Genomic DNA, 24,032 nt, shown 5'->3' with positions numbered 1-24,032 from the left:
ACACATACACACACACACACACACACACTCACACACATACACACACGGGCATACACACCCAAGCTTGTGCTCCTGTGAACCCTTCCATTGGATTCGCCGGATATTATAAAACGCAATGCTGGGGTCTGCACGCGTGATTGAATATTATTTGTTAAAATATCATTAGCTATCATCTTGTGTTGATTTAACCTATGCAAAACTTAGCATCTGTTGGTGGGGTAACTTTGGGTTGAAGTGACTTCATATCATGATGATAAACAACACAAGGAAATGAATGTTTTAAATGAGCGATTGAGAAGCTGTTTATCCCTGCATTGCATTCAGAAGTTTCCTGTCTTACACTCCAGCTTCTGAAACTACAAGCAACACCTTTCCGTATAAAAACCCTGAGCTTTTGACCCCATTTACTATATGCTTCTGGGCTTAGACGCCTGTGATTTCGTTAAAAGAATCATCCAATTCATTATTTTTAGAGCAACATGGAATTATGAACCAAAACTTAATGATAATGAAGACAATATTTCAGAGGAAGACAAACATCTCCTCTGATTCATTGCCAAAAATATGTTGCTGAGATGAAGACCACCCAGAAGCTTCAACTGACACGAGGCATCATCAGCACATATGCATTAAAGAAAAAAGATCAGAAAGCAGAAAAGAAGAAAGGAAAAGAGAAGTGGGAGAGAGAATTACATTAACGGAATTAGCAACACAGAAGGTTTGAAACTTGGGTTCAATAGCGAGACATTGTTCTCATGCCCAAGGTCACTTTAACAGATGTGAGGGGATACCTACGATTTCATGTTCTCCTGCCTCCAAGAATCTTACAGGTTAGCAAACTGTGGAGAGAAGTGGAGCGATGAATACCATCTTACAAGTCCATAGGGTGCACTTGCCAGCTAACGTCAGAAGCAGGCCCTTTCTGCCGTGACTGACTATTACCCTAGGTTTTCCAGAAAACTCACTTTTCAAGGTAGAGTCTGCATTTGATATCAAAGGTGAACAGCATATTCAGATGGAGAGCTGCTTCTAAAAGCTTTCCAAGGAACGTGGCAAAGCAGGTATATGAGAAGCCCTGAAAGATGTCAGATGTGTCTGAGAAAGTTCTGGAGACAGGCCTGCATAGAGGAGCAGATGCAGAATATGAGTCGAAAGACCCCTTGCTCAACATCTTAGGAAGACTTGAAAGCCCCAAGTAAGCCCTTGGGGCTTGTTTTAGTATTAGAGATTCAGGGCATTTTTCTCTCGAAGGGTTGGAGAGACAGAGGAAACAAACAGATCTGCTTGCTAAGTATAATAATGAAAAGATGGAGAAAACATTAACAAGGTGTTGAAAAGCCAAAACCCTAAATTTGGGATGGGCCCGCGTGGCTGAAATAAAGGTAGTAGCAGATACAAAAGCCTTTAGATGTAGGGGTCTTTGAGAGAGGGCTTCCTAAAATCCAGAGAGGCATAATGTCTGAAGACTTTGGCTAGGATGATTCTAGTGGTTAATGAAAATGGGGTTTGCATGTCCCCTTCCTCCTTTCTTTTTGTCTCCTTTGAAAGCATCTTCTTTAACTACTACATTAGGTATACCCATTTTGAATTTCCAGTGAAGAATCCCACCTTACTTTTTAGGCAGGGTGAGATGTAGAACTTGGCTATTTGCTAGCGAGAGGGAAATGCGTGAAGTTTGGATTAGTGGGTAGCTGCCTAAGAGAAAATAGCAAGGGGTAGTAATAGAAGAGAGGGTTGAATTACAGAAGACCGCATGGGTAGATGCAGTTCAGAGATAAATCTTGACTATTTCCTACAAAGATGTTCTCTCAGGGTTGGCTGAGGTGGAGTTAGTCTTGCTATTTCTTCTGCTGGTTTGGTTTGAATACATGATGCTGAATAATCTCATTCAAGCCTTCCTTCACTCCAGTTTACAAGACTTGGTTGAACATTTCATAAATCTGGATGAGTATTCACCATCATTATTTTTACTCTAGAGCACACTAGTTAGCAATTTTGTGTGTACGCACACATCTGTGTGTCTACACCTCAGAAATTTGTTTCTCTTTTTAATTAAACAAAGCTCATGTTTGCTGGCTTTTTGTGGGGGTTTCAAGGCCCATCTGTTTAACTAGGCATTTGCCTGATACTGCAGAGGGGGGATTGGCAAGTGTAAGTTTGATTTTGAATACCAGATACAGGCTATTTAAAACTAAATTTCCCTTTAATAAATTCACTCAGAGGTGCTTAGTGATAGGTAGTTTGACAAATGACCCTAATTTGTGCAAAAGAGCATTTTGTTTTGAAAGATTGAATCTTTGTGACTGGGAGAAGGAATAGGCTCAGAGTTCATTTCTGATAGCGCTCTTTTCCTACAGGTCTTGTCATCAAGGAGGGTGGAGTACTCCAATAACTGCTTCTTTTGTGCTGGAAGGCAGCATGATCCTCTATTTCATATGATGCTCTACAGTCTCGAGAGCAAGTAATATATTTCTTGATAGTATGTGTGAAAGCAGTTGGCATGTAGGACCAAGGGATGTAAATCTTGGAGGTTCTTTTTAGAAATCTCCAATTTATGATGTGTTAGGGTAAACAGTTGGATTACATTTCTGAAGTACGTGTCCCATCAGGTAAAATCATTGTGATTACAAGCACTGCAACGGTGAGTAAGTTATGTGCTAAAAGGTTAGAAATGTAGAACAAGTATGCCTGTGCTTAACTGCTAATCCCTGTTTGTATCCCTACTGAATAAACTACAAGGAAAGAGGGAACGGATGCTGTAATAACACAGCAGAAAGGGAATATTATGTCATTCTGAGAAATAATAGCATTAATACAACTTGAGGAACCATGTGATCGACGGCTCAGCAGCAGCAGACTATTCCAGAATTCAAAGCTGGATGGCAGATTATAAAGAAGTTATTTTAGTTGAAAGTTGCTTCTTTTGTCTTGCTATTTTATTTCCTTGAATTCTTCCTTATTTTCTGAGACGTCCTACAAAAGCCCAGGTTGCAGCTTTTTAATGTCCAGCCTCCACTGTTCAGAAATTTATTGCTTTAAAAGTGTGAGGATGGTTTGAAAAGCTTTACATATGTTTGACAGCCTAGGATAATAAATGTAAACAAATTTTTAATATTTCCTCTAATATAGTTTATGCCATGCAAATGTCGGTTCTAGAAAAACAAGTCAATAAAGATTTGAAGGAAAACAATGTACAGAACTTAGTTTATATATTAAAAACAACTGTTAAACAATTATGACCTCATGTATTAGTTGGTTGTTTTGAAATATTCCTACTAGAGTTAAAAAATGCTATGAGGGCCTTTGAGCTTAAACATATTGTGTCAATCAAGAGCATATGTGATTTATCTGAAGCATGAGGTAAAAATTTTCTTCATAAATTATTGCATCAATAAATAAGTAATTTGCTTGAAAAAATTATAAAAAATATTTGTGCGTTTATTGGGTTCTATACAGACCTTTCAGGCTGACGAAATGGGCTGATACAGCAGCATTTTGATCACACTATCCTAAGTTGAAATACAAAAGGAACATGAAGATTTTTTTTTTTAATTTCTCAGGCAAACTTCAGCCAAATTGAGTCCGTGAAACTTCATTCATTAAAATTTTAAGCAACCATGAATTTGTTGGCTTCAGTACCTGGGGTGTAACTTTATCCTTTCAATTAAAGGACATAATTCACCCCTGGACCTTTGGCTTTACTTTTTCATATAATATATAATTTGGGTACACTTAATGGTCAGATTTTGTATTATTACAGGTGGAAAAACACCAGCCGTCTCGAGGGTTTTGTGCTTGCAAAAGCGTGTAATTTGATTTTTTTGAACCAATTTAATCAATGATTGTTTCATGTGTGTAAATTTACACTTTTGACGAGTGTCTTAGATTTGAGGGTGACTAGGAGGAAGATCACTTCCCCTTTTAAAATGTCATTTAAATCTGGGGGAGCAGTAGGAGATTAGGGGACTAATCCTTGTGATAAATTGTACTGTTTAACTTTGGTGGGATGGTGTTGTCTCAGATTTTATCAGGCAGATACTAGACTCAGCAGTTCTAGGTCTGTTAACCCTTTAAACACGAGCAGTGTGCCTACTTGGATATGCATTTCCAAATTTATTTGACCTAGTATTTTCAGTTAGTCATAGCCAAAGAATGTTTCACTCTGATCCTTATTATTTTTCTGAATAAAACTACTTCTCACTGTGTCGTGAATATTTCCATAAAAGTCAGCAAGCTAATTTATGACTTAACAAAGAAAATAAAAGGCCTATATTTAATATAGAAGTACCTTTTATAGGGGAAATTGGTGGTGGACAGTATTAAATGACTCCAGTGTGGAAATATGCAGGTGGTCATTAGGAGTTGACTGTAAGATTTACTGATGATTTTCATATTAAATTTCCCTACATGCATGGCTATATATAAATTTAATACTGTTAAAAAATTAAACTGATGGCAACATGAATAATTTTATGTATATGAGCAACATTGTCTTATCCCTCCTTTAGGGAATATATTGTTGCCTCATTGTAAAACTATATTTTGACTGCTCTTCATCTGATTAGTTTCCCTATTGCTTTTTCTATTCAGTGTTGTGTGTTCAGGACATGCTTCTATAGCACATCTAGACCAGGGAAGCACGGTTCTGTCTGAGTATGTTAAGTGAAAATCTAGATCCTTCAGGAAAGGAGCGAGGGTCTAAAGCCATGTACATATATATATATATATAATATATATATATATAATATATATACACATATGCATATGTATATATATACATACACACATATGTATGTATGATGTGTATGTATATATGTATATGATGTGTATATATATGTACACACACACACACATATATATATATATTTGATTGGCTTTTTTACTTAAATAGCATGTCTAGAAAACACTTATCTTTTCTGCAAAAAGGTACACGAATCAGTGAAAAATATTTGGGGGAAAAAGCACCGCACTTTCAGTTCTCAGATTCTTGATTGTACCTCTCTAAAATTCTAATTTTAATCATTTTGTAGTTCAGAGAGGGATGTTTCTCCTTTTAGCACAAAATTAGTTTAAGCTGACTTTCACTAGAGGAAAAACATACCACTTAAAGTCACCCAACTGAAGAAAATGAAGTCCAAAAGCCCAAGAAATGTTTACTTAGTTTTTAACACCTCCTATACTTTGAATCCTGTCTTGGTAATGTTTTATGCATTGTTGATCTTTAGAAGTTAAAGGGAAAGATAGCCTGTTCATTTCATGAACTTTATGCTGAGGTAATTTCTTTTACCAAGAGAAGTGCTAAGAAAAGTATGTCATGCCTGATTCAGTGTTCCTTATCTGCATCCAAAACCCCAAAGACTGGTATTAACCTGGCAGTGGCTGAATAATGTCCCCATTTTATCTGTTTAGTGGTACCCCCTTAAAGCACCCATTGAGTTTCTGGCTTCTCAGCTCAGAAAACCATAGCAACCTCAGTCCGCACTTCTCCAACTCAGGATAGAGTTCAAGTTGTTCTCCTGAAGCCCTCCTACCATCCAAAGCCTGGGAAATCCTGACCACGGCCGAGGTATCCTAGGACTTCCAGCCACAGATAAAGGGCGGGGGAGGGGGCGCACACGAACACACAAATCCTGCGTCCTTTAATTGAGAGCTAGAGGGAAAGGTAAAAAGCACTTTGAGAGTTCTTGGCATTCTCCAGGACAGCATCTCCAGTATCTGGGCAGCATCGCCTCGCCTGCCACGCACTGCCCCCCGCGCCCCCCAAGGTAGGTCCCGGTATCCAGGCCCTCGGCCAGGGCTACACTGCCTCCCTCCTCCCCCAGCCCGTCCGGTGGGGGAGGGGCGGGGCGGGACGAGCCGCGCGCGGTCCCCAGTTGTCGCGGGCTGGTGCGGCCGGCCGGTCCCGCGGGCGGCGGCGGCAGCGGCGGGTGCTCGGGGCCGGGCGGGGCGGCGGCGGCGGCGGCGGCGGCGCGGGGACGCGCCTGTCTCTTTAAGGGAGCTCGGTCTGGGGTGGCGCTTTCCTCCGCGAAGGCTCCTTTGATATTAATAGTGTTGGTGTCTTGAAACTGACGTAATGCGCGGAGAGTGAGGTCCTGACAAGCGATAACATTTCTGATAAAGACCCGATCTCATTGCAATCTCCAGCGTCCTCTTTTTCGCTGCTGCTCGGTGGCTCCGGACCTCGCGTCCTCCTGATCGCTCTCTCGCCTTTGCCTATTTTTTTTTTTAAAACAACAACAACAACAACAACAAAAAACCCCAACAACACCCCCTCCCCTCTCCCACCCGGCACCGGGCACATCCTAGCTCTATTTCCTTTCTCTTTCTCTCGCGCTCTCTTTTTTTTTCCTGGGGGGGGGGGGAGGGAAGGGAAAGGGGGGGAGGCAGGAAAGACCTTTTTCTCCCCCCCCCCCAATAATCCAAGATCAACTCTGCAAACAACAGAAGACGGTTCATGGCTCTGGCCGCCGCGCCACCATCTTTCGGGCTGCGGAGGGTGTTCCTGACGATTAATCAACAGGTAAGGGGGAGCCGGGCAGGCCGGGGGGCGCGGGCTCAGCCAGCCGGGGCGCCGTTCCGCCAGCGCTGCGCCCGCGCGAGTGTGCGCAAAATGTGGGCGATCGCGAGCGGGGAGCCCTGGGAATTAAAAGTGACTTTCTTTGAAAAAAAAAAAAAAAGCACAGCCGAGGGAGAGAGTGTGCAGCAAGCCAAGCGCAGGCTTCTCGGGTTTCACACGCATTTTCTTTCTTCCTCCCCCCCACCCCCCTTTGCGCGTGTGATTTCTTTCTTTCTTTCTTCTCTTCTGTTCCCCTTACACCCCCCACTCCCCCAATTCCTCTTTTCCCTTTGCTGGGTCTAAGGCATCTGAGCCTTGGAAACCAGAGCGACTTCAAACTGCAGTAGCCCCCAGAGTCAGGAGGGTCAAGTTCAGCCGCCGGGGAGGAGGAAAAACAAATCCCGATTTGCCAAAAAAAGAAGTTTCAGGCCGGTGCCCCCTCCCCCTCCCAGCCCCACTCCCCCTCGCTGTCTCTTGCTGGCTGATTTTAATTCTCTCCTACCGGGAGCAGCAGAAGATCTGGAGGTGGCTGGACCCGAGGGGCCGCCGCCGCCGCTGCTGCAAGTTTTCTGGGGGCTCCTGGCAAACGGGGAGCAGACTAGGCACCGGCATGCAGAGTAGTAAGTTGGGTGAACTTGGGAGGGTAGGGAGGGTTTCTGAGAGGGGTCTTGGAGTGGCCCACAAACTGGTAAAACAGCATGGACTGCCTTTGGCTTTGAAGAGTTTAGTTTGCAGAGCCAGGCTTCAAACTTTTTTTCCCTTAAAGGCCCAGCTGGGCTGGAGGGAGAGAGTGTGGCATCCTCCTCCTGGTAGACCCGTCTCTGGGCAGCTCAGGGCAGTCTGGGCCCAGGGGTCCGTGCCCTGTCGGTACCATGAGGCAGGGCCTTGTAGCCAGGGCGCTTCCGTAGGGGCTGAGCAGGGGAAGACTTCCTCTGCGGTGCGGTTGATGCGCCATGTGTCGAGCGGGTCAGGGGACACGGGGTTGGTGATTAAACGCCTGACAGCGGTGGGACAAGCAGGCAGACAGCCTCTTTGCTTTCTGTCTAGTTCCTGTTTGGGCTGTAGAGTCTGAAACCCATCTTTGAAGGGCCAAGGCAAACACCTCTATCCCTCCAAATAACTCCAGGATTATAGGACCCCGTGAATAATTTGAGGGTGGGAGCTGTTTGAAGTGTAAAGCTGTTTTTGAGGCTGGTTGAGCTTTTTCTGTGAGTACCTGTCTGAGATGGTGGTGTTTCCCCTTTCACCAGGGAAGTCACTAACTGTTTTATGGCTCTAGGATCCTAAAGCCATTGAAGTGAGAGAACCAGAGGACTTACTTATGGGGGTTTCAGAGAGAATCCTGCTTGGACTCACTACATTTTAAGACCTGGCTGACTTCCCCATATCTTTTTAGGCCTCAGATGTGATCTTTTGAAAGTTTTTTTTTTTTTTTTTTGAGTAAGAGCTATGGATTTAATGATGAATCCAAATTAAGATAGAATAATCATCCTTTATCCGGTTTGGGGAAATCACCGCTAGCATTTTAAACAAGGTAAGTGAAGAGAGACTGGCCGAGCGAAGAAGTAAAATCAGACACAAGTTAGGCCGATTCATTGAACTTTTGTATGCGCTCCAGGTGAACCGGAAAGGGCCTGGAAGAGATAATCAGTACAAAAACAAAAATACAGATAAGGGCCTGAGACAAGATTACAAAGGAGTGATCATTCTAGGCCTAGTTGGCTAAATTTGATTACTCAAGCCTAATAAAAAAAAAAACCAAAAAACAAAACTAAAGTAGAATTTTCCGATAAGCCTTCTTCGGAGTGTTGTAAACTCCTTAGCGCAAACCCCCACCAGCCTCTGTAGCATCTCGATCCTTCCCTGCATGTTTTAGAAAGAGTTGATCATTTAGAAAAGACTGCTGGAGTTAAACATGTTAGGGACTGTCAGGAAAGCTATCTGGTCCTTGACGTGGGTAAATGAGAATGGAAGTCTCTAATCTCAGTGCTGGGCAGTTTCTTCTGCTGTTCACTCCCAGACTCTCTCAGCTAAGGCAGTACTGGTGCAGAAAAGCAAAGCTTCTAAAATAATCACCATGCGGCTTTCCCCCCTTTTCCTTTCCCCAAGTATGACAGGGTTGTGAATAAATACAGGGTTTGTATGGGAAGATGAGGCGCTTTCTGTAAGTTTCGATGCTGACAAGACAGTCTGGAAATGATACCAACATTCTGAGGATTTTTTTTTCTTTCTTTTTTTTTTTTTTAACCTTTGAGCGAAGTTTATTCATGGCATGCTCAGACTTCACAAGTTAAACTTGTATGTTCATTAAGTGTATCCTTCTGTAGATTTCAGAACTTCGTCTTAAAGCTATCTATGCCCTTGAGTTTAAAGACATCTCCAGTCAGTGAAACAGACAGAGCTCTGAGTATGTAGTTTGATGATTGTTTCTAGATATTAGTACCGTGAAAATAAAACTGCCAAGGAGGAAATGGTATCTTAATGCCTCTGTCCTGCCGTGATTTTTCTCTAACCGCAAGATATTGGGAAGCCTCATCAGAACTCGGCAAAATATTATTTACCTTTGGTGAGCTGATTTTCATGGTCTCCCAGTATGCCTGTTGCATGGTAAGCTGCATTTGTGTAGAACACTTTTACATACATAATAACTAAGTCAGCTGCTCTCCAAAGAACTGGTGGGAAGGAACTAGGAAAGAAGTCTGTCACTTCTGAATTTTAGAATCTGTTGGTGTTTGTGCTGCTGGGTGGCTCTTGTCCTTTGTTAAGGCTAGCATTAAATGTGCGGAAGAGACTGCCTGAGTGGAATTCAGAGCTCTACACTTTGACTATTAATAACGTGGAGAATTTTACATAAATTTCTATGTACTCTCATAGTAATCAGTTTAGCATCCAAATCGGTGTGTATTTAATCACAAGTGACTTACATATACCCTTATGTTGGTTTTGGCATTATTTTTACTTCTCTGTTAAGTTGTGTAACACTCCTGAATTTATGTTGATTTTCAGTATAGGTTTCTGTAACACACATAAGGAAAACTTCATTCATAAGAAAACCTTCTCAATAGGGATGTGAATTCATCTGTGGGAATGCAGCTCTTAAGATCTAGTATTTAATGGTGCTTTTGCTAACATAGCTATTATTATTATTATTATTATTACTACTACTACTACTACTACATATGAGCCTATGCACAGAGAGAAGCCACTATTGGCTTCTAAAGATATATGTTTTTTCTATAAAGAAATAAGGCAAGGGTATGAGGTTTTGTAAACTCTTCTGCTATTTTTTGAAGTAAAGGGACATCGCTGAAAAATTTTAACCTTGCAACAGACTTTGTTTTTGAGTTAGAACTTTATTTTGAATTTGAAATTGGTGTCAGCATGGATAACTGGCTTTCTGATATTTTCTATAATAATAATAATAATTTATATATATAAAATTCTTATTACTTTAATGCATCCTTTGAGAGCAAACAATAATATCGAAACACTGTGTTATTGTACATAGAACAAAATAGACTTTCAGAGAGTTGTGGACAGGTGTCTATAATTGATTTCAAGGGAAATTATTATTTTTGAAACAAGCGATGAACTTTAAATAATGTGACTGGCTCCCATTAAAACATATCCTCATGAAGATATTCTGTGGTGTGTAAAATGAAGCCATTCATTCAACATACTGACAACTTTCCACTTGGTATTTGCCTCTGCTTAATTTAGTTTCCTCGGGACAGCTAGTGTGGTAGCCTGCATCTGTTTTTGGCAGGAACAGAAAACTATAAACTCAGACAGTTCCGTCTCAAATATTGTAGCCCATGAGCTACAATCAGTTTGATAAAGAGCAGGCAGTCGTATGAGAGTGCTTCCTGTTGCCCATCCTTGTCCCGCTCTCAGGTAACAGACTTCTCTTTCTTCCTTTTCTTGTTATGATTACTAATATTGTTGATAGCATTATTCTTGCTATGCTGCCTTATTTAATACTTTTTGAGCTATGGACGAATGAATGATAACAAATGCAGACATACATGTACAGCTCATCTATGGGATAGCTACAATTTATTTGGAGATATATGGAAAGAAGTGCAATGTGTTGTCATAACAGGACTTAGGCGATCTAGTGGAGCCCTTGTAGATATAATATAAAGACACTTGACTTTGTCAAGCTGAAATTTAACATCATTTTTCCAAGTATACTTATTACGCTCATGTATAGAAAAGATGTAACATGTTTTACATTATTATTTGCATTTTAGAAACTGAGCAGTTGCTTTTAACATTATCAAAATTACTTGTCTTCTAAACTCTTTGATCAGTCTACTGAAATACCCCCCAAATGCTAAAATTTGCTTTTTGACTAATGCTTAGTTGAAAATGTAGATCAGCCTGTTTTATCTTAAAATGGAAGTTGGTCCAAAGTATTTACACTAAATATTCTATTATTGATAACCTTCATTAACGATACTTCAAATGGTGCAGTTATGGCCACATTGGGGGGGTCTTTATATCAAGCTATGACCCTTGTTTCCCTGGGAAGTGAATTTGGCAAGCTTTTGATTTGTTTCTCTGTAGGATATAATAATGGAGAAAATGATTTGGGTTGGAAAGAGATCTTGGTGCACAAGGAAACACTTTTACTGAATTCGCAAGATGCTGAACATTATTTGGATTGTTAAAAGCTAGTCCAGAGAAGCCTGCTGCAGATAATCGCTACCGGAACCATTGTAGCTTTGCCGCACAACAGTTCTTTTTATTATCCCATCTCTTTTTTGCCTCTTCAGAGCACAGTTCCAACTACCAAAAACAAAGATGAAATTATCAGTGTACTTCAGATCTGAAGCATCATTGAAATAAGTTTTTGACTCAAGGTATAATTGAAATACAAACATCAAGGCTGGCCGTACAGCATGTTGCATTCAAAAGAGGAAAAAAAATTACTTTTAATTTTTAAAATGTTGCTAGCTCTTTAAAAACCTGCAGTAAATACTTTACAAGTGGCTAGACACCTTCCCTGGTGTTCAGTTTATACAAGTAGGAAACTTTCTCTCCTGCTCTTTCTCTCTCTCTTACTTGTTTTCTCTAAACCAACTGACGTCATGCCAAACTTTGCTTTAAAAGAACAGACAGAAGTAATTGGTAGCTTTTAACTTTTAATAATGTTCTGCATTGGTTTTGGTGGCCAAAATGCTATTTTTTTTTAAAGAAAAAAAAAAAGTTCAAGTAAGAACGGGCTTGCGGCCTGAGGTAGAAAAGCTCCGTTGATACAGTTATTTTTATTCTTGTTTTTCAATCTGTTATTAAAACCCATTCCGCTGAGCTCTGCCCTAACTCCTGAGTTATTCTCTGTGATGGCTGGTGCCTTTGAGGTTACTATAATTTAAACAGTTTGGGAGTTTGCGGGGGAAATGGGTGTTTGTGTTACTTTACTTTTTTACTATTTGAAAGAAAAAAAAAGACCCAACAAGTTTTGTTTCGATCGAGATTAATTAATGAAGGTTATCAATGGTGACAGGTCAGTGAATATGTTTATATAGAGAATGCCACACCTGTTACCAGAAGCCTAAAATATGGAGGTTTAATTGTGACATTAATCATTTTTATGTGCAGAGGAAGGAAAAAATAGATGAAATGTTCCCAAAATGCAGTTTTATATTGAAAGCATGAGCTTCAAGGGTCAGCTTGTTCCTACTGGAAGTGTTTCATTTTTCACCTTGAAAAATTTAAATGGTACCCGTAAACCTTATTTATCACAGAGTATTTTAACTTTATTTTAATAATCGTTTTCTTTCCCGTAGAATTTGCACAGGCAAATAAAACTTCATCTGCTTAAGAGACACCTTGATCATGTTCATTGACAGGGGCCAACTTCAGAAGCTGGCAAGGAGCAGAATCTTTCTGGGGTGAAAAAAAATTGTGTTAGTATTTCCTTCCTTGGGAAAAGCTACTCCACCCAAAAGTGGGGCCTCCTTCCCATTTGTGGGGCAGAACTCAGTGTCGATGTTCCTCATGCAAGCTTCTGCTGAGCTTTAAGTCATTGTTGCAATACTACCAGATTTCACATGTGAGTTCATTATTTTCACCCCTTCTATAGCTAGAGCTCTTCTGAGGAGTAAGATACCATGGAATGAGGTTCCTCACAGAGGAAGATTGGTCACTAAAACATTTATAATTATCAACATATTCTGCATACTCCAGACCCTTGCAGTGTTCTCTTCTTGGATACTTGACAGTTTTGATTTAATTTATTCAGCCTCAGATTCTACTAAGAGAGCTGCAGACTTTAATTCACATCCAACAGATTTCTCCTTTGATAACAGCTTCTTTGCCTAAACATTTTTTTTTCCAGGAAAAAGTAGCAGAATTGAGCTATGTGTTGTTCCTATCAAGGTAGTGCAGGTTTATTGAATTCAGCTTTTATTCAATTAATCATGTTTTAGAGAGTTGGCAAGCATAAATTTCAAGTCATAGGTATGTCTGAAATGAATTTTTTAATTTAATAGATGTTGGTCTGCTGCTTCAAAATTGGGGATAGTTGAAAAGTTTAGAAAGAAGCAAAAAAGGCAGAGAGAAGCATTTGCGGCCACAATCTTTGAATATCAGCAGCTTGTCTACTGTGGAGTGGTGGGGAGGGGTAGGGGAGGCTTTGTGGAAGATGATACAAAAAAAAAATCCATCAATTGCGCATATGATCCCCTCCCCTTAAGGTTTACTTAAACAATATGTTTCGGTTTTGCCTCAAACCATTCGGCACCACCTCTACTCCGAGCATCTATCACTATCCTGGTTCCTGGGCGATTAAGGATGGTCTTTTCTGTTCTATAATGAGCAGCAGTATTGTTTGAACAAAGGTAACATATTTTGATTTGTGAAATTCTTTAGCAGTTGTTAGGAAGCTGCCTATAGTGTAAGAGGAAATCTAGAGTATAAAGCCTGTGGATGCTTGATGCAGCCACAGTAACTGTACCGGGCTTGAGTTATTGCAGCAATGTGTGCACGTTCTTGGAGCCATATTTTATGTATGTAATTCTTAGATCCACCTTGATGGTGGAATTTAATGTGCTAAATCATGACCTGCTGTGCTTTAAACAGAACAGGAATCATTTCAAGAGATACATGACTTGTTTTTAAAAAGTTAGAAGTTTGAAGTGTGTGTGGCGGTTAAACATAATGAATCAGTCATTCCCATAGTATTTAGATGTACTCAGAATTTACTAAGAAATTTCAAAAGGAGGGGGATAAAAAAAAAACCGTATTCTATAAATCAAACTGTCCCTCTCATTGTGTATTTTAAGTAGCGTTCCAAGAACATTTTTTAAAAAGTCTCATTTTTGTAGAGAGTGACAATGCTTTTTTTTTTTTTTGAAGATATCATTTTATAAGCTGGCACTTTACAGTTTACAATTCTATTGGCTTAAAACGTTATGCAGAAATATCACGGAACATGTAAAGACTCTGTACTCTGAGCCCATGCGTTTTTCCCTAGGGTGATGGATTCTGTGCGTCACCCAAATGGGATGCTATTTGCTGGGCTTGTAATACTGGTTTGAGGGTTGCTGGATGTCCTAGTTCATCAGGCAACAGAATACAACAACGTTGGTAACTAGGTAATTGACACGGTCAAAATAGGCTCTGGAAAATGTTCCAAATATTTTAAAGTCAGTTCAGAACTTAGCATATATTCCATTTATTCAGCAGTTAAGTAAACAGATGATTCATTGTCTGCCCTTTAAGCCTGCTATAGTTGATATCTCTAGAAAGAAATGTTAATGCCCACAGTTTCTGATTTTATTTCTCTTTCTTTAGTTTCAAAGGAACATAGTTGTCTTATTTATCTCAGTGATTCCTTTATCTATTACTTACTTATAATTGTGATGATGAGTAGTATAATAGAAGACATTTATGTTCCTTAATGTGAATGCTCCAATCTTTAAAAATATTGATATTATTGTTTTTAAAAGTTGAATATTGTAGTAATATAGGACAACAGATAACTTATTTAAACATAAAAGTGTCATAGGTGTAGAAAACGAGGGATGGAAATATTTTCATTCAGAGCTGGTTTGACTTATAGAATTTGGACAGACTATGACGTTTACACATCAGTGAAAGTTCATAATAGAACGTGTTCTTTGTAATTCAAAGTATGGCTTCCTGAGCATTCACGTGAATTACAATACTATTTATTCCATGCATTCATCTAGGAATTAGAGATATGTCTATAAACAGTGTAAATATGTGTGACACAGTTGCTTTGGGGAACCAGATTTCTCTAGTACATGATATAGTTTGTGTGCAGAAGGATACCCTTAATATCCTAGGATTAGCACAGCACATTCATCTCCGACTTAATGATTCTAAGTACACACATGTACATGCATATGTTTGTGTGCTTTTGTGATAGGAGTCACTATATTTGATTCTATCAAACTAAATATTTTTAAAATCACATTAATCTTCCTCACGTCTTTTTTGATTATTTAATGCAACCCAGAGCCTATTTAAGAGTTAATTAGTTATAATACTGGTTCTCAGTTCAAGTGGCATTGACTTTAAACGGTGAAAAACACATTCTACTTCATGTGATGTCATGATCCACATGTCATCTTAGCTCTGGAAGATTACTTCATTTATTTCTCAATAGTAGTTCTGAACATACAAGTGGTTCTAAAAAAATAGCTGTCACTTGTCTCTGCTTTGATACTTCTGATGTTTTTAATGATTTCTGAAAGAGAATCTAGGTCACTGTACTTCTAAATGATGTTGTTCAGTTGACAGAAGTTAAGGCTGATCACAGATATTTTAAGTTTAATCACTGTCCATACTACTAAATTTTTTACAATGAATATTCTAAATTCCAGATGATTAGTAATTTTTCTGCAATCGTTTTTATGTAATAATAAAATACTTGAGACCCTTATACCTCAGCTTTATTTATTTTGATGATTTTTTTTGTAATATGGTTTTAAACTTTTAAATGAATGGTTAGAAGTGATTATGTTTACCAGTGGATGCAAATATTCTGTAAAGATTTTTGCAAACTCTGCTCCCTAATTCTGCAGAGATAGGAAAGTTCTAGAAAATAACCTAGGTAAAGCTACCTTGTAAACATAAAACATTCTACACTACTGAGTAAGAAATTCAGAACAGTATTTTTTCCTTTTTACAAAAATTGCATTCTTTGCATATAAGATGTAGGGAAATTAGAGTAAGAAACCTACTGCCACTACTACTATTGCCCAGTTGTTTTTCCTACCCTTTATCCTCTTTAATCTATTTTAAAATGCTCTATTTCTTACAATAGTTTACTGTATTGAAAGAATGCCCTAATTATTTCTAACAAACATTGCTTAAAAAAAACCAAAAAACACTCTGATATACTATAAAGAGGGAAGCCGTCACTGAGAACACTAGTCCAAAAAGTAAAAAAAAAAAAAGAAAAAAAGAAAGAAAAAGAAAATTGTATATATACATTTTATAAATAAACCTATTCACATGGTCTTGCACGTTGCCTTGGCCGAAGTCTTAATCTTTTTTTGTTGTGTTTGTTTACAATTAATTATATGCATACATTCTGCACTTTTTATGCCAAGAATCGTTCACTATCTCATATTTGACATTTATTTAAATATACGTGTGCTCTTACTATTATTCCCTGAAAGTTTTCATGTGTCATTGAGAATAATATTTCACAGTGTGACTGACGTGGGACTTGATCAGAAATAGACAATGAGAGGTAGATATTAGTATAAACAGGTTTCCTCATTTTCCTGTTACAGATTTTTGATTCCCTTTAAAGAACAAATCTGTCTGAACAGTAAGGGGAGTGGGCATTATCTAGTCTATGATGATGTAAGGCATTATTGAAGCATATGTTTTTATTCATATATATGTATATATATATATAATTTTTTTTGACACAGAAAACTTTGACCTTAGCCTGTGGTCCTTGAGAATTTTAGATAACCTCCCCTGGGATGACACTTAACAGTTTCCCTGGCAGAGAGCACTCTGTGTGTTTCTTCTGTTTTGCTACTGTGCTGTTTTCCTTCAGGACTGGAAGATCCTTTAAGTTAATTTGGCATTAGAAAGCATAGCCAGAATCCTTCCTTTCTGAAAATCCCCTTGATGGGTTTCAGAAGGGCAAGCAGGGCCACACCATATTGCTGACTTTAGGGTGCTGAGGAAAATTATCCTGAGACCAAGCATGCTGTCTCTGGATTATTACACCATGCTTTACCGGAAGTTTGGTTTTTTTCCCCTCCCTTCTCCTTTTTCCTATCAGTTTTGAAAGGATTAAGAATTTCCCCCTTTAGTGGACAGATGTGCTGTCTGGAAGACTTTTTTAATCTCCATTTCTTTGTTATATTCATATTTTAAGGACAGTGGCCTAGGAAATAGAAGTTTACGTACAGCTAAATGATAATTTGATTTTATTGTTTGCTCTTGAGCAAGTCATTGCCACTTAATTTAAGTGTTTACGAAGTATGCCGAATGATATTAAATAGAGTTGTGATATAATTTATAAAAAAAATTATGAATACCACTTTTTATTTCCTGGCAAAAACACTAAGGTAGTTTTACTTAGCGCTTTTAGCCCCCTCAGCATCCCAGGTTTGTAAGTGTGAACTGGACCACTCGATCACAGACGATGCTTGCCATGTACGTTATACTGATGTAGGGAAGAGGAAGGACTTTGAAAATGATCACCAGTGTGTTTTAGATTCCCAAGGGGCGAATGCCAGCTATCACCTTACCAGCGCTTGGAGGTCTACTGAGAGTTTTAATTGTTTATTGTAGCAATAGTCAGCGACACAGAACGCAAGCTGCTAGCATATTTGCGCAGAGAGCTGGGACAATACTGTGAGGGACTGACTACATTGTCATCAAGGTTTGGGGGTATAAAATAAAATAGAATAATATCTGTCTTCGAAGGTGGGTCTGAAGTTTGGGGTTTGCCGCTGACTTTCAGTCTTTCTGGTCTGAGTGTTAGAATAGGTAGACATGGCCTGAGAGATCACTGCAGTTAGTTCTGTCTTTCATGTGTAGGAAATATAGCACTGAGTGTTTGCTTTTTGTGTGTTTTGTCTCCAAGCAGAGGAAACTGACAGTTTTATGTTTTAAGTGCAGAAAGTTGCTCTTGGCTAAGCAACCCTAGAGTTAATCACAGGGATGTTAGCTTGAATTTTGGTCTTTCTACAGTTTCTGATTTTTCAAACGAAATGTGTTGTTATTACCAAATTGACATCTTACCTTCTGGGTTGAGTTTTAGATAAATGTTTGCTTAAATGCTCTTTCTTCAAGTCTATTGCTTTCAAAATACATAAGGGTTTTTTTTCCTTCCCTTTTAAGGCTTCAGGAGAGGAAATATTTAACCTTTATAGGGCTTTTGCTTTGTTTTGTTTTTTTGTATTTGGGTTTTCTTAGATTGCTGATCCTTTGTTCTTTCCTGTAAAATACAAACTCACTCATTTTTATGTGGGTTTGGTCTTTTTTTTTTTTCTGTCATGTCATCTTTTTCAAACCTCTGACACAGGAAAAGTCTAAACACAAGCAACCTTATTTCTCAGGTATTCCCTGGCAGATACTTTGGTCATTTGTAAGGAATCACTACAGGGAGAAGTCATCGCCTCTGTCAGGTCACACTTATACTTTAACTTCAGGAAAGAACGATTTGGAAAAGTCACGTACTTAATCGTTAAAGCTAACTGAAATCTGTAAATGGTGTAAAAGAACATGACATTTGTTTGACTATCAGTTATATTTTAATACTTGTGTATTAAATTTTTCATCGAGGGGGGAAAACTTTATCCAACTTCGAATTCTATTTAAGAACAATTTCTGCAACTCCACATTTGAAAGGAAAATAGGAAACATTGTCAGTGAATCAGGTTAGAATTCCCACTATAAAGAGCAGAGAGTTCCTTGTGACATATTTTAGATGTCTGTGTGGAGGGTGTTTAATTGTAAAGAAAAGTCTCTCTGCACCTGTATTTTTTTTTCCTGACTACTGGATGATGATGACGGATATTCTTACATTATAGTTATGCACGTAAATAAGGCTGACACTATAGGTCAATCACAGACCTGTTTATATGTAAGAAAAAAGTTTTCATTTAAAATAGATGTACTTCTCCCTGTTTAGGAGAACAGGTACGCACGGAGTTTTATACTCACTATCCCTAAAGCTACTCCCTGGAAGAAGGAATAGGCCCCAAAGAGCACAGCGAAGTGTATTTTGAAGTAGCTTCCTGTCTCTGCTGGAGGAGATGGGAAAGCTCCAAGCAGTCGCCTCCTCTTTTGTCTGCTGTGATGTCATGCAAGAATTTAGCCAGAATTCTCCCATGGGGCCTCCTCAGCGTTGAGGAATTAGGATGCTGTAAGGTTCCCCAAACATATTTTTGGGTGTTATTTTGAAACCCCCAATTTAAAATTGAATTATTATAATGAAGTCAGAATAGTATTTTTCGATTTATTTTGAAGCCAGTAGTTACAGATAGTGAAAAGTTTTACAGGCTTTTTTTTTCCCCCTCATATTTTTCTATGTAGAAAAAACCCCGGGGGATTCACTCATTTGAAAAGCACCATAGAAATAGTAGGCTGACTTAATTTTGACAAAGTATGATATGTTACAGATACTGGCTAAATTTCAAGGCCAAAATGAATGTACCTTTTCAATCGATTTACAACAGGGAAATCATTTAATAAAGGGAACTGATGGTCCAATGAATTAAGTCACCCAAGGTGACACGCGTGCAAAAAAGCTCTGACAGACCTCTCCTTTTCTGTGATTCTGCTCTTTACCATCTTCACCATCTTGTTTACTGAGGACTTCAGTGACTATGTGTGAATGTAAGGACTTGTCTGTGTGTGCGATCTTTACTAATGGTCCTATGGAGAAATAGGACCCTGAGCAGAGAAGGTCCTTTGCTCAATGGCTGACTTTCCTTAGGTTGTCAGTCACCCAGGACTCTGCTGTGGTCTGTCTTTTTCTTTGTTCCGTAATCCATGTGTATTCAGAAAGATAATGGAGTCCTATATTATTCTGGATGTTAAAAACTACTTAAATTACTATTCCACTGTTGTGCGCACATCTTGATCTACAAAGGAAAAAAAGACTAGAGAATCAATGACAGGTTTTTCTTACATTACAAAAATCATAAGTAAATCAGTAGACAATTTCCAGGCTTTTTCAGAAAGTTTGCTTAATAGTTAAGATTCTTCTGCAGATTGGTATGGAAAAAGAATCAAAGTGCCATTCAGTTTGTCATTAGTATAGAACCAGAATTTGGTGATTATATAATGAATACATTGATATTTTTCTTTATTGCAATACTATATATATATATATATATAATGTTATCACATATCAGAGTTTCTGCAGAAAATTTAGGTATAGTGTTCATTTTAGACACCTTAATGATATGAACCTCCTTAAATTTGTTCACATAAAATCCAGTTGGACTGAAAAATTAATAATGACATGCCCATTAAATCTGTTACCTTTCACTTTAGTTTAAAATACTTTTGGCATTTAACAATTTTAAAACCCAGGAAAACAATGGTCCCTTTGAGTTAGGTCTTTTAATTTTTATATACTAATGTAGTGTATCTTTGATATTGGGCCTGAAAAATAAGCTTAATTTGTTTGAATGTGGCTAAGAAAGGGTTCACAGCACTTTTACAAAACAATGTAACAAAAGAACAAAGGGGCAAAAACTCCTTTTTAATAAACGCTTTCTCTCTTAGTCCTGTCATTCAAATGATAGGTACATTTCAGCTTCAAATACGGTAAAATGAAGTATTTAATATAAAGATAGGATTCCTTTATTTATTTATTTTACATATTTAGCAATGATTTGGACTTAAAACATGGATATAATTAATGGGATTTTTTTCTAGATCATAATCAAGTCAATTTCCTTAACAAACTTATGAGGCATAACAATACCTTAAATTTCTTGTTTTTGCTTAGGATTTAATTTCTATTACTAAAACTGCACTTTTAAAGGGCAAATACAACCTTGTCCCTCATCAGAGCTGGACACAGAGTGCTTTCAGCTGCAGTGTGCCTGCCCTGCGTTTAGGAAAAAGATGATACTGAATGCTGTGAAGTGAGAATTTGAACTTGGCATTCCTGGCGCGATCTTGACAGTTCCAGAAGTGACTGCAGAAGACAGGAGGAACTTACAGGCTCTGGAAATGGCTCTGGCTGGGCTGCAGGCTGGTCTGGGCTATGTCCCTACCCTCTTTGCTCTTGCTTGCAGGTTTAAGAAGATAGATGCTTCCATCTGTAAGGCCCTTCTTCGGCTTGTGTCTTAGCCAAATGGCAGGTGGTTATTATTTTATTATTGTTTTTTTTTTCTCCTTTGCTTTGGTTATCTTTTTCTCCTTGATGTTTCTTTCAGGTGAAAGCTCTTATACATAATTTATCTATAGGTATTCCTTTAAAACAAACAGTCTCCTAGTGGAAAACAATCATCTTTTTTCTTGTTAGAAATTCTCATTTGAATCATGTTACAAGGGAGTGGCTTAAAAGAAGTTCTAAAATAAATGGGAGTGCCACTGTGACAGTGGACCCGGTCACCCCAAGTAGTATCTCCCTCCTTTGTGCACCAGTGAGCATGCTATCACACCATCTGAAGGCTAAGTCCCTTCCTCTGCCTTTACTAAACCATCAGGTTTTTCTGCGCTTTCATTTACTATCTCAGTACAGTTGAATCTGCCATTTTACTCTGATTTTAAGTCATAATTAAATATCAATATGTACCTGATGCAATTATAGCAAAAATAGGTAAATCTCTCTGTTTCCCAAGTTGTTCTTAATGATTTTCTTAACGTTGTCTTAAGTATGCTTTTCCAATTCATTCCCCCTTCTATATATCAAACGTCCATTTTCATCTTTTACTTGAGGATATATAATAGCTAGTGATTATATTTTCTTAAGCAATAAGCAATCTGCTCTCCCAATAAGTCATTGGATGCATCTTCTTTCTTTCTTTCTTTCTTTCTTTCTTTCTTTCTTTCTTTCTTTCTTTCTTTCTTTCTTCCTTCCTTCCTTCCTTCCTTCCTTCCTTCCTTCCTTCCTTTCTTTCTTTCTTTCTTTCTTTCTTTCTTTCTTTCTTTCTTTCTTTCTTTCTTTCTTTCTTTCTTTCTTTCTTTCTTTCTTTCTTTCTTGTTTCTCTCAAATCACAGATATGTTAATGCACTCACCTAGTGAAGCAAATTCATTTTCAGGCAGTCTTTAAACTATTTTATACTTGTTCTCATGACACATATTTGTGAACAAAGACTGTCTTAGATGTTTTATAGAAGGTAGTTAAATGGGTTATAATCCAGTTGTAGTTGGTTAGAGAGCATTTTCAGAATGTAAGAAAAGTCTTAAGTACAGCTTTGTAGGTTATCTATGGTTCCTGCAGCTGGGAAATAGGTTAGGATTTAAGCAGAATGGAGTCTAAAGGAGCACTCACAAAATACTGAATATAACTTGTTAAACAGTTTTGAAAAAAATCCCATTTCAACTGAAAGGGTACTTTTAATTTACTTGCGCATGAATTTCATCTTGTCCATATAAGTAAAAACTGTTGCTTTTTGAGATTTATCGATTCCAATGCTTCCAAGTCGGATGTGGAATCCAGACTCTCCTTTTTTTTTTCAGATAAAAGATAAACTGAACCACCTACAAAAATAAGCAGAGAGTGGGGAACATATTGGATGCCCGAATTTGGTTCTCTTTTCTTGTAAATCAGTGGAGAGACTGTGCCAGGCCTCCCTGTTTCTGTGACAGCGATGCACTGAAGTCACCAGCAGTGGCTTCACAGGAGCCAAGCCCCAATGGCTTTCCATCTGATTGCAATGCTCAAATGAGCCTGTCTGGCCAGCCATCCCCTCTCGTGTCTCTTCGGCCTTACAGAGCAGGGAATCACGCATGCTTTGGCCACCCTTCTAGTCTGCCCTTAGTTTTTTTTTCCCCTTGTAAATGTCTGTTCCTTTCTTTGAGGAGTTTATGCTTCCAGCTTTTCATCTGAAGGGAATAATCCCAGAGTCTTCCCTCTTATTCCCATCCTGCCTCTGGATGCCATCAACCCCTGCTTCCTCTAGGACTTCCTCATCCTCTTGTTTCTCCTGCTGCTCTGACATTCAGGTCCTCCCAGAGGCTTTTGATTTACATGTTCTGTCTGAAGGTCACCATGTATTCTGTCCTCAACAGAGTGCTTACTGGTCCCAGGGCATTCTCAAATACATTTGCTAATGCTCTTCTATCTTTATGCCTTTCATCCGCGGCCCCACCTAAAGCAATCCTCTCCCCATTTCTCCTGAGGTCTTGTAGGGAAGCATCCCGGAACTGGGCTACATTTCTGGCTTTAGCATAGCCCAAGAATCTTCTTGGCATTGTCAACCCAAAGAAAGGGAGAACAAATCATCTCAGGAGTTTCTTACAAATGTTGTACCAAGTGGGAACTCGAGAAAGAATATTTCTTCTTCTTCTTGTCCTTTTTCTTCTTCTCCTTTTTTTTTTTAATCCAGAAAAGTATAGGGCTTTCTGGGGTTGAGAAACTTGCGAAATTGGATTGTCATGTTTCAGAAAGTAATAGGATTATATGGTGCTACATAATTAGTAGACTCTGCTTGAAGTTTGCCCTGATGTTTTGTTCCTAAAATATAATAACACCAGTTACAGCTTAGCGTGTTGTATTTTATAGTGTCCTTTCAAATCCTGCATTTTAATGATTAATGATACATAACCAAGCAGAACTGTTCTAGAAAACTGAGGTAGAGGGAAGCTCTAAGACTTTGGCAAATAAGAGAAAAGCAGAACCCAAGACGACCATATTGCATTTTACTGGCACCGCCTTTGACACACTGGTGTACTCAATGCTGCATGATTATAAAAGATAGTTCCTCAAGGTAATAAGGGTGATGATGTCAATCTCTACCAAACATGGCCAGATATGTGCAACTGAACTTGTGTACATTTATTTCTTTTTTTTTTTCAGCACAAATACTGTGTCCTGTGGTTAAAGGCCAGTCTTGCGTTGTTTTCACAGTGAAAGTGCCCTGTAAACAGGTCCGATGGCTCAACGCTAAGGGAGCATTGATAACTTGCACCCTCAGAAGATCGATCCACTGTGGTTAGTGATGAGGAACGTTCTTCATGCCCGAGGAAAACCATAGCTAATACTACATTAAAATGCCCAGTTTTGGCAATTGGGGATGTTGGACTTCCCTTTGCTTTAAAAAAAAAAATACCAACGTTTTCCCAACAAATGACCAATAAAGTGTTAAGTGATTATAGCTCAGGGAGCGATTTCATGCTGGAATAAGAATATCAAAGACTTCTGAATATGTGATTCTCACTAATCACTTTTAGTTGCATCTTAAAGCCAACTAACCACACTGAACTCTTTTACTCTGTAAACACTGGGCCTTGGATCTTTTCTAAGTGATTTTATTTATTCTTTAACTAAAACATTTCTTTTAT

The 24,032-nt window shown here is 38.5% G+C and overlaps 1 protein-coding gene across 3 annotated transcripts in view; it reads left to right on the top strand.

Annotated features, from left to right (window-relative positions):
* The first annotated feature begins 6,020 nt into the window (after positions 1–6,020).
* The window catches only part of Trps1 (transcriptional repressor GATA binding 1), a 231,654-nt gene continuing 213,642 nt past the window's right edge, over positions 6,021–24,032 (top strand). For 2 of the 3 annotated variants that reach the window (XM_052160705.1, XM_052160700.1), the window contains exon 1: positions 6,806–7,176. In XM_052160705.1, the coding sequence (XP_052016665.1) occupies positions 7,167–7,176 (10 nt within the window). In that variant the 5' untranslated portion in view covers positions 6,806–7,166. Of the gene's footprint in view, positions 6,521–6,805; positions 7,177–24,032 lie in introns of those variants that run through there. The other variant, XM_052160701.1, reaches the window with a different exon arrangement.

Source organism: Apodemus sylvaticus, chromosome 17, assembly GCF_947179515.1.
Source record: "Apodemus sylvaticus chromosome 17, mApoSyl1.1, whole genome shotgun sequence".
NCBI classification, from domain to species: Eukaryota; Metazoa; Chordata; class Mammalia; order Rodentia; family Muridae; genus Apodemus; species Apodemus sylvaticus.
The sequence above is the reverse complement of the archived record's forward strand: the minus strand, read 5'-3'. Positions and strand labels throughout refer to the sequence as shown.